This window comes from Polypterus senegalus, chromosome 1 (assembly GCF_016835505.1).
Source record: "Polypterus senegalus isolate Bchr_013 chromosome 1, ASM1683550v1, whole genome shotgun sequence".
In the NCBI taxonomy this organism is placed as follows: Eukaryota; Metazoa; Chordata; class Cladistia; order Polypteriformes; family Polypteridae; genus Polypterus; species Polypterus senegalus.
Genome location: NC_053154.1, coordinates 308,483,667 through 308,495,592, shown reverse-complemented (window position 1 = coordinate 308,495,592; position 11,926 = coordinate 308,483,667). Strand labels below are relative to the sequence as shown.

General features: G+C 41.3%; 1 protein-coding gene across 1 annotated transcript in view; it reads left to right on the top strand.

Moving 5' to 3' along the window:
- The first annotated feature begins 8,516 nt into the window (after positions 1–8,516).
- Positions 8,517–11,926, top strand: part of LOC120514739 — a 105,620-nt gene continuing 102,210 nt past the window's right edge. The window contains exons 1-2 of the mRNA XM_039735262.1: positions 8,517–8,676; positions 9,004–9,203. Coding sequence (XP_039591196.1) covers positions 8,560–8,676; positions 9,004–9,203 — 317 coding nt within the window. The 5' untranslated portion in view covers positions 8,517–8,559. The remainder of the gene's footprint in view (positions 8,677–9,003; positions 9,204–11,926) is intronic.

Below are 11,926 nucleotides of genomic sequence, written 5' to 3'. Positions count from 1 at the left end.
AGTGGAAGCTCGGTTAAGAATGGAGGTGATGATTAGTGAGCAGCAGTTTGGTTTCATGCCAAGAAAGAGCACTACAGATGTGATGTTTGCTCTGAGGGTGTTGATGGAGAAATACAGAGAAGTTCAGAAGGACTTGCAGTGCGTCTTTGTGGACCTGGAGAAAGCATATGACAGTGTGCCTAGAGAGGAGTTGTGGTATTGTATGAGGAAGTCGGGAGTGGCAGAGAAGTACGTAAGAGCTGTACAGGATATGTACGAGGGAAATGTGACAGTGGTGAGGTCTGCAGTAGGAGCAACGCAGGCATTCAACAAGGAGGTGGGATTACATCAGGGATCAGCTCTGAGCCCTTTTTTACTTGCAATGGTGATGGACAGGTTGACAGACGAGATTAGACAGGAGTCCCTGTGGACTATGATGTTTGCTGATGACATTGTGATCTGTAGCGAGAGTATTGAGCAGATCAAGGAGACCCTGGAGAGGTGGAGATATGCTCTAGAAAGGAGAGAAATGTAGGTCAGTAAGAATAAAACAGACTAAATGTGTGTGAATGAGAGGGAGGTCAGTGGAATGGTGAGGATGCAAGGAGTAGAGTTGGCAAAGGTGGATGAGTTTAAATACTTGGGATCAACAGTACAGAGTAACGTGGATTGTGGAAGAAAAGTAAAAAAGAGTGCATGCAGGGTAGATTGGGTGGAGAAGTGTGTCAGAAGTGATTTTTGACAGATGGCTATCAGCAAGAATGAAAGGGAAGGTCTACAGGATGGTAGTGAGACCAGCTATGTTATATGGGCTGGAGACGGTGGCACTGACCAGAAAGCTGGAGACAGAGCTGGAGGTGGCAGAGTTAAAGATGCTAAGATTTGCATTGGGTGTGAATAGGATGGATAGGATTAGAAATGAGGACACTAGAGGGTCAGCTCAGGTTGGACGGTTGGGAGACAAAGTCAGAAAGGTGAGATTGTGTTGATTTGGACATGTGCAGTGGAGAGATGCTGAGTATATTGGGAAAAGAACGTTAAAGATAGAGCTGCCAGGCATAAGGTAAGGAGGAAAGCCTAAGAGAAGGTTTATGGATGTGGTAAGAAGGGACATGCAGGTGATGGATGTAACAGAGCAAGATGAAGAGGACAAGAAGATATGGAAAAAGATGATCCGCTGTGGCAACCTCTAACAGCAGTGGCTGAAAGAAGAAGCAGGTAAGTGGTTGTGTAATTTATTTCACGTTAAATATTAATTATTAAAATATTATTCATGTTTTTATAATCAGAAAGATTTACTGGCAGGAACAGACAGTAAATTGACACACTTATCGGAATTAACAGGAAGCCAAAACAATTTATTGGGTGGGGTTCAGAAAATGACAGACTGCTCATTTTTCCTCAGTCTTGTGAGTTTCTCCCCAGCTCAGTGATCTTGTGACAATCCATTAAAGGTGCTGGCTAAGAAACTGGTGAGGAACATTTTCTAAAACCATGCGTTTTCTGACAGAAGGCTCACCCAACACCCTGTAAAACACAGATAAATAATCACACAATTTAATAAATGGGCTACACTAAAACAGTGTATGTGAAGTTTTCACAAGAGTTATTGTCAGTGAAGTTTGTTGGTTACATCTTTTTCTGTATTAGTTAATCAAACCTGAAACTACAGGTAGTGCAATTTTAAAGAGATATCATTTTAGTGCATGAATTTAAGGGTATAAAACATACATCTTTCATCAGGGAATCCTTTGTCCACCCAAATTTCACAATCAGACTGCAGGAAAATGGATACCATTGCAGCTGAGGTGTAGATATCAAAACCGAGAACATGCACACTTGTCTTGTTTTATGTATTTACTACAGGTTGCATGTTTTAGAGCACAGAGGCAAATTCTGACCTTTCTCAGTGTTGCAGTGGTTAACTCTGCCACCCTCTAATAACCCTAATTCCAAATCCCATTTGGTTGTAGAAAAAATTAATTGCAGACCACTGAGTTAGCTGGTAACCTGTTGGCTGCCTTTATTTCTTTCCTACTCCTCTGGTAAAACCTAATGTATCAGACTTAAGCCCTCTTATTGCTGATATCATTAATCACTCTCTCCAGAGTGGCTTAGTCCCACGGCCTTGAAAACAACAATTATTAGACCTCATTTAAATAAATCCTCTTTGGATCCTGAAGTGTTAGCAAACTATCGTCCGATCTCCAACCTTCCATTTTTGTCTAAGGTTTTGGAGAAGGTTGTTTTAGTTCAGCTTCAGGATCACCTCAAACATTTCAATCTGTTTGAAAAATTTCAATCTGGTTTCCGAAGATCTCACAGTACAGAGACAGCCCTGGTCAGAGTCACCAATGACCTCCTGATGGCTGCTGACCAGGGCTCTCCATCACTCCTTTCCTCTAGGACCTCTCAGCTGCATTTGATACGGTAGGCCATAATATTCTCCTTAATCGTCTTCACTATATGATTGGACTTTCTGGCTTTGCTTTGGAGTGGTTCGAGTCCTGTATTACTGATAGGGCTGAGTATGTGGCCCTGGGGGACGCTAAATCTCATACCCACACTGTCACCGGTGGGGTTCCACAGGGATCAGTCCTTGGGCCGACCCTTTTTAATATCTATATGCTATCCCGGGCCACATCTTCCGCAAGCATGGAGTTTCATTTCAATATTAATGATACGCAGCTCTATGTGAGACTGGATTCGACTTCTCTTACACCTTCATCAACTCTTTCCACCTGCTTGGATGAGACTGAGGCCTGGATGTCCAAGAACTTCGTCAAGATGAACAACACTAAAACTGAAGCTCTTTTAATTGGCACCCCCCCATCAACTTCGTTCCTCTGTTAATTGTATTTCCTTTTCTGACCATACTATTACCCTCTCTCCTTCTGTTACAAATCTGGGTGTCAAGTTAGACTCCCATCTGACGTTTGAGGCACATGTCCATCACCTTTGTAAAATTGCATTCTTTCATCTCCGAAACATAGCCAAACTCTGTCCCTACCTCTCCCTCTGTGATGCTGAAAAACTAGTTCATGCCTTTGTTTCATCCAGGCTGTGTTATTGTAATGAACTCCTCATCGGGAACCCCAGCAAAAGCCTTCAAAAGCTCCAAAAGATTCAAAATAGTGCTGCAATAATCCATATGAGGGTTCAGAAATATGAACACATTTCACCAATCCTTCGGTCACTTCATTGGGTCCCTATCCACCTCCGTATCGAATACAAACTCTGTCTGCTCACTCACCAGTGTATCCATGGAAATGCTCCATAATATATGAAGGAACTCCTAATATTACAATCCACTACAAGAAACCTCCGTTTTACAAATACAACAACAACAACATTTATTTTTATAGCACATTTTCATACAAACAGTAGCTCAAAGTGCTTTATATAATAAAGAATAGAAAAATGAAAGACACAATTATAAAACAAAATAAATCAACATTAATTAACATCGAATAAGAGTAAGGTTCAATGGCCAGGGGGGACAGAAAAAACAAAAAAATTCCAGATGGCTGGAGAAAAAATAAAATCTGTAGGGATTCCAGACCATGAGACCACCTGACCAGTCCCCTCTGGGCAATCTACCTAACATAAATGAAACAGTCCTCTTTGGATTTAGGGTTCTCACGGAAGGGCTTGATGATGGTCACGTAGACTTCTGCCTTTTAATCCGTCCATCATTGTTGGAGCATCATGAAGCTTTGAGTAGGTGGTGGTGGCGCAGGAAAAAGAAACAGAAAAGAGAGTAGGGGTCAGTACGGACCCACCCACCGCCTTCGCCCCCCTGTGACCAAACTTCATACAAACAAGTGACCGAGCCTTTACAGCCGCTGCTCCACGGCTCTGGAATGTCCTACCAGACAGCTTGAGAACACAGCAGATGGTGGGCTGTTTTAAAAATCAGCTAAAGACTTTTCTATTTAGGAAAGCATATTAACAAAAATGCTAAAATTATTGTTGTTTTATCTCTGTTTTTATCTTGCTTTGTCTTTGTTTAAAGTTTTTATGCAGCACTTTGAGATTTACTGCTAGTGTAAAGTGCCTTATAATTAAAATTTATTATTAATATTTATTTCCCGCTTAAGGAAAAAACAAACAATGAAGGGTTCAACACTGCATAACAAAGTTTTTACTTCTTGAACACTGTGTTTCTTACAGATTTTTGGGTGCTGATCACGAATATCACATCAAAACTTACCCATCACGTACTGTTTCAGTTTTGTCATGATTTTTTCTTATATTTGTATCCAAACATTTTCGCTCCCGTAAGTGACTTATTAACAAAGATTTGTGTTGCCTGGCTATGTCCAGGCATGGAATCAGGCCAAATTAGAAGCTGTTCTGTGGAAGTTGACATCATGGGCAGGTCTGAATGAGCTTGATGCGATTTCAGCATGCTATAAAAGTGGCTTGCATTCACCAATTCTGCTCATTTGGTTTATATAGATAGTCAGTGTGTATACAATTTACAATACAATTTATTTTTGTATAGCCCAAAATCACACAAGGAGTGCTGCAATGGGCTTTAACAGGTCCTGCCTCTTGACAGCCCCCCAGCCTTGACTCTCTAAGAAGACAAGGAAAACCCCAGTAGGGAAAAAAATGGAAGAAACCTCGGGAAAGGCAGTTCAAAGAGAGACCCCTTTCCAAGTCGGTTGTGCATGCAGTGGGTGTCAAAAAGGAGAGGGTCAATACAATACAATACACAGAACAGAACAAATCTTTAATACAGCGTAATAATAAAAACTTTAGAAGTACGGAGCAGAATTTAACAGTAGAGATATTTTTAGAGTCATAACTTCATTTTTGTTTAATCCCGATGCTCTGTATATTCATTTAATTATCATTACTATTCATGGTGGCTCCAAAATCCGTACTAACCCCTACTCTCTCTTCTGTTCTCTTTCCATTTTTTTGTGGTGGCAATCTGAGCCACCACCACCTAATCAAAGCACCATGATATCCCTACATTGATGGATTAAAGGCCAGAAGTCCACGTGACCGTCATCTTCAGGTCCTTCCATGAAAACCCTGAATACAATGAGAACTGATCATTTATGTTAGGTAGAATGCCTAGAGGGAGCTGGGCGGTCTTGTGGCCTGGAACCCCTGCAGATTTTATTTTTTCTCCAGCCGTCTGGAGTTTTTTGTTTTTTCTGTCCTCCCTGGCCATTGGACCTTACTTTTATTCTATGTTAATTAGTGTTCTCTTATTTTAATTCTTACTTTGTCTTTTTTCTCTTTCTTCATCATGTAAAGTACTTTGAGCTACATTATTTGAATGAAAATATGCAATATAAATAAATGTTGTTGATTAGGATATTCAATTGACTTCTTGGTTTTGGCAGAGAAACAAGACACATTAGTCAAACAGAAGTAACAGTCCGTCACATAGTCTTTCTGTTCTCGCCATACAATCGGAACTGCAAACAGCATTCTCTTTCTAGTGCCTCTGAGCCAGGCTCTCAGACTGACAGCACATGTTGCACAGCAAATGTCAGGCGCCCATTCCTTGTCTTGATCAACAATTTTGCAGCCAAAATACAGATGATAAGTAAGAACTAAATGTACTGTATGTATAGTATCTGTAGCAATATAACAGTAAGTAAGCTTGATGCTATAGACATTTTGGTGTCGGGCGATATGTCTTGTCAATGTCGTAACAGTCGGTATACGATCTGCCATATCTGTGGTGAATATACACTTGCGCATCAGAGACATCAGATGACTGCTCATGTGAAGAAAGCTTATCATCTGTATTTTGGCTGCAAAATTGTTGATCAAGACAAGGAATAGGCGCCTGACATTTGCTGTGCAACATGTGCTGTCAGTCTGAGAGCCTGGCTCAGAGGCACTAGAAAGAGAATGCTGTTTGCGGTTCCGATTGTATGGAGAGAACAGAAAGACTATGTGACGGACTGTTACTTCTGTTTGACTAATGTGTCTTGTTTCTCTGCCAAAACCAAGAAGTCAATTGAATATCCTAATCGGAGGACAGAAAAAACAAAAAAAACTGCAGACGGCTGGAGAAAAAATAAAATCTGCAGGGGTTCCAGGCCACAAGACCGCCCAGCTCCCTCTAGGCATTCTACCTAACATAAATGATCAGTTCTCATTGTATTCAGGGTTTTCATGGAATGACCTGATGATGACGGTCACGTGGACTTCTGGCCTTTAATCCATCAATGTAGGGATATCATGGTGCTTTGATTAGGTGGTGGTGGCTCAGATTGCCACCACAAAAAAATGTAAAGAGAACAGAAGAGAGAGTAGGGGTTAGTACGGATTTTGGAGCCACCATGAATAGTAATGATAATTAATTGAATATACAGAGCATCAGGATTAAACTAAAATGAAGTTATGACTCTAAAAATATCCAAATCTTATTATGTGATCTCTACTGTTAAATTCTGCTCCGTACTTCTAAAGTTTTTATTATTACGCTGTATTAAAGATTTGTTCTGTTCTGTGTATTGTATTGTATTGACCCTCTCCTTTTTGACACCCACTGCATGCACAACCTACTTGGAAAGGGGTCTCTCTTTGAACTGCCTTTCCTGAGGTTTCTTCCATTTTTCCCTACAAGTTTTTTTTGGGAGTTTTTCCTTGTCTTCTCAGAGAGTCAAGACTGGGGGCTGTCAAAAGGCAGGGCCTGTTGAAGCCCATTACGGCACTTCCTGTGTGATTTTGGGCTATACAAAAATAAACTGTATTGTATTGTATTGTATTATGTTAATGTAATGGGTTTGTTGCCTTCATCAATGAGGTCCGTGGCACATGATGACAGTATTCCAATTCCCGAAACCACCAGTGGATTGGACCTTAGATGAACCAGATGAAGAAACTGCAATGTAGGGTACTGACAGTGACATTGACCCGGATTTTGAACCATGCTCATCAGGCGATCCACATCTGATAACACAGTCCGAATTGAACAATTTGGTCAGAGATTTGGGTCTGTCAAAAGCCGAGCTGCTGGGTTCGAGACTGCAAGAATGGTGTTTGCTGTCACCAGGTATGAAATTGTCTGTGTTTTGAGGCTGACATCATGACATGACCAAATTTTTTGCACAAGTCGACAGTCTCTGTTCCTGTTGTAACACTGAAGGATTATTCTCGGCCTTCGGTTGTGATCACCACCCAGAAGAGTGGTGTCTCTTCATTGATTCATCAATGTTAAGCCTGAAAGCTGTTCTGCTACACAATGGCAACGTTTATCCTTCAGTACCTGTTGGCTATGCAGCACACATAAAAGAAACGTATGAGAATATGGAACTGCTGCTGAAGCACGTCCAGTATAGCAGGTATAACTGGAATATCTGTGGAGATCTTAAAGTAGTTCATCTGTTACTAGGACTGTAGCTCGGCTATACAAAGTACTGTTGTTTCATCTGTGAATGGGACAGCCATGCCAAAGAGTCACATTCTTGACAGAATTGGCCACTCCATAAAAAGTTAGTTCTAGGACAGAAAAATGTGGCACATGAACCGCTTGTTGACCCGGCAAAGATATTTGTGCCTCCTCTTCACATAAAACTGGGACTCATGAAGAATTTTGTGAAAGCACTTAAATAATGAAAACCTTTGCCTTCCTTGTTAAGAAAGATGTTCCAAAGAACAACTGATGCCAAGATCAAAGAGGGTATTTTTGTTGTCCCCCTAGAACAGACATTTTATGGGTGATAAGCGGTTTGAAAATCTGTTAGTTGAGCCGGAAAAAATTGTCTGGAAAGCCTTCAAAGACATTGTTGACAATTTTCTGGGCAATTACAGAGCCCCAAACTACATTCAGTTGGCAGACAAACGTCTCAAAGCATACAAGACAATGAAGTGCAACATGTCACTCAAGATTCATTTCCTCCACTCATACTTGGCCTTCTTCCCCACAAATCTCGGTGCTGTAAGTGACGAACATAGTGAAAGATTTCACCAGGACATTGCTATGATGGAGAAATGATACCAGGGCAACTGGAACCTGTCAGTGCCTGCTGACTACTGTTAGACACTGCAATGTGATGCACCAGCCATTAAATACAAAATAAAATCAGGAGCAAAACACTTTTAATTCTGTTGATCTTAATAGCTTATGTGAAATATAAATGTGGCTAAAAACATTATTTTCAGTAAACATATAAATGTCTCTGTCTCAGAGTTCCTATGTGATGCAGTAAAACCAAAACTATATTTGTGCATACCCAGTAGGTACCTGTCACAACCAGCAAAAACTTTTCAGGGAGCAAGACTTTTCAAAAAAATTGTTGTGCAGTGAATTTTCAGTAGTAACTGGGTTAAGTTTTAAGCTTAGCTTAGGGTTAGGGTTAAGAAAGCAGCTGGAATGAAAACCTGTGGCCCCCTAGGATGTGAATTTGACACCCATGGCCTTGAATGCACTTGACACCTTAATTAATAATGATGTTTTTCAAGTAAATCAGCATATCTAAACAGGAATGTGCTCTGCAGCAATGAGAAATGACATTTCCGCGTGTCTTTGCTGGGTAGTTCAGAATCAGCACAAGTAGAACTCTAAAAGTGGGAACAAGAGAAACTGAATCACAGAAGACCGTGATGGCTTTACTTGGACTTCTTGTATCCTTGAGCATCTTGTCTGCGGTGTCTGCTTTCTTGATTAGTGAGTCTTTGACATATATCACTAAAGGAAGAAATAAGAACGGCACATTCCAGGTATGCAGTTAAATTCAATTAATAATCAAAATAACTAAATATGTAGATATTAGGCTTGAAATAATGTACACAAAGTGCTTTTGAACAAACCAACAATCTCACCTCTAAAGTCATATTCTAATTTGAAAATGTATTAAATAAGGACAGAAGAGCTTCACAAAGAAATACACCCTTTGTGAGTAACAATTACAACATTTATCATATTAAGAATTTCTTTTGTTAACCTAAATCAGTGTTATTAACGCAAACACATACCTAAGTAGACATTTTTGTTCGCCAAACTATTTATCACCCTGGCTAACATGAATGTACTTAATGTTCCTGCAGGTGGAATTTCAATACGAAGCGGCTTCTTTTGACTCGGATAATCTACCGACTTTCAAGTACTGCTACAATGACGTTTGCGACCAGACGATGGGCGTTCAAATACAAAATGTAATATCCATCAATTCATACATCGGCACAGTGACTTTGTTAGGAGGATCCACAGTGATAAACGCGGTCAGTGACAAACCGTTTGATGTGAGGTAGGTGGGCAGGAAGTCATTGTGAAAATGGCAGAATGGGGTCATTTGGAAAGGGTGGTGTGTTAATCCTAATTGAATTATAAGGAATAGGCAGACAGGGGAAGATTTGTTACATGGGTGGCATACATTACACAAGCATTAATATATGTTATAAATTAAATTATAGATGACAACTTTGATAACCAAAATAAAGAAAGAAGTGACTGCATTTTGTTTCATTCAATTCAGTTTATTTATAAAATTGCACTCTTAAAGTTTAGAGCACTGCACTCAAAATAAAATAACACTCAAAACACCATTCAGCAAATCACATACAAAATATGCACATTCAGCATAAATGCACAATGTCTGTTCATTTATAGTATATTCTTTGGTTGATTTTACTTTAGGTTAGGTTCTCAGGGCTCCTAAGAGTGCTAGTGGTAGTATAAATACAGTGCATAAGCCAGTGTTAAGCTATAGCCAACATATGCAGGGTGAAAGCAATCCGTTTTTAAAACACTTTATGCTTTTATTTACTGCAGTGGTCCTCAAACTCCTCCCCTCTGCTGGCAGGTTTTCATCTCACGCAGCATCTGATTTTAATTGAACTCTCCTTTGAATTAAATCCACCTTAATTTCACTGTCTCTGTGTTTTGGTGTACAGAAATTACAAAGCTGGGCTTTATATGTTCTTAGGGTGGCACGGAGGTGCAGTGGTTATGCTGATGCCTCGCAGTAAGGAGACCAGGGTTCACATCCCGTGTCCTTCCTCCCTGTGTGGAGCTTGTATGTTTTCTCTGTGTCTGTGTGGGTTTCTTCCTGGTGCTCAGGTTTCCTCCCAATGTCAAAAGACATGCAAGTTAGCAGATGCTAAAATGGTGTTGTGGTGTGTGTGTGTGTATGTTCATCCTGTGACAGACTGACTTCCTGTCCAGAGTTCGTTCTCCTGTGCTAGCTGGGATAGACTACAGCCCCCTTTGTGACCCTGGTCTGGACTAATTGGGTTACAAAATGAAATGACATTTACGTAACCCTTTGCATGTTGCAAGGTTGAAAATCAAGTGATTATTTTGAACTTCTTTTTCTTTATCCTAGCTTTCAAGATCATCAGCACCATGAATCCATCCATCCATCCTCTTCCGCTTATCCGAGGTCGGGTCGCGGGGGCAGCAGCTTAAGCAGAGAGGCCCAGACTTCCCTCCCCGCCACTTCTTCCAGCTCTTCTGGGAGAATCCCAAGGCGTTCCCAGGCCAGCCAGGAGACATAGTCCCTCCAGCGTGTCCTGGGTCTTCCCTGGGGCTTCCTCCCAGTTGGACGTGCCTGGAACACCTCACCAGGGAGGCGTCCAGGAGGCATCCTGATCAGATGCCCGAGCCACCTCATCTGACTCCTCTCGATGCGGAGGAGCAGCGGCTCTACTCTGAGCTCCTCCCGGATGACTGAGCTTCTCACCCTATCTTTAAGGGAAAGCCCAGACACCCTGCGGAGGAAACTCATTTCAGCCGCTTGTATTTGCGATCTCGTTCTTTCAGTCACTACCCATAGCTCATGACCATAGGTGAGGGTAGGAGCGTAGATCGACTGGTAAATTGAGAGCTTTGCCTTACGGCTCAGCTCCTTTTTCACCACGACAGACCGATGCAGAACCCGCATCACTGCGGATGCCGCACCGATCCGCCTGTCGATCTCACGCTCCATTCTTCCCTCACTCGTGAACAAGACCCCGAGATATTTGAACTCCTCCGCTTGGGGCAGGATCTCTCCCCCAACCCTGAGAGGGCCCTCTCAGCACCATGAATTTCATTCCAATTTCAACATATTGTGCCTTTTTTTCAAATGACCACCAGTGAGGTTTTTTTACAATAAAATTCTAGTGGAGCCTCACTCACAAAAGAGAGATGCTGGCAGAAGGGGTAGACCCATCCTGAGAAGTCCTCTATGTGCGCGTGTGTTTGTGAGAGAGAACACAACCTCAAACACCTGCTCCTCTGCTTGAACCCATTTATGATTTCCATCCTATGACAGGGAAGCTCCGTAGACTTTATTGGTAATAATTTTAACTAATTCACAGTGTAATAGGGTGGGCTCACTGCATAACAAACAATCTTGTTTGCAATATGCCCTCGATTCTTTGATTTCCTTTGCTTTCTGGCCAATTATGGCATTATGTTTTTCTAGCCATAATAAAGTAAAATAACCTGTACAAAGTCACGCAGAATAGCCAAAAATGTATGTGTTCCTGGTGTGATGCTCCCACTTGTAATGAAATATTACCAGTTACGTGTTCTAGCATTTGTTACCTAGCAGCTTCCCATCAACTCCATCTTCTCTATATATAAAATCCAACATCTGTCTGTCTGTCTGTTCACCTTTCATGACAGAACAACTTAATAGATTTAGATTGGGTTTTTTTCTATAATTTGCTTGAACATTCCGGTTGATTTTGTGACTTCTCTAATTGAGTTATGTATCATAGTTCACTTGCAGTACCGATTTATTTGCGCTAATCCGAGATACACACGTGGGGCAGGAACCTCCTCACTCGCGCACCAGCCTCGGGGTGTGTACCTTACCTCCGCTTAGCTAGTGAACAAGAGAACTATTTAATGGATTTACATTGTTTTTTTTCTATAATTTGCTTGCGCTAAGAATCATAGTTCGCTTGCAGGAACAATATATTTGCGCTAATCCGAGACAGAAGCTGTGGGCCGAGGAGAGGAGGAAGTGTGACGTCAGGAGTA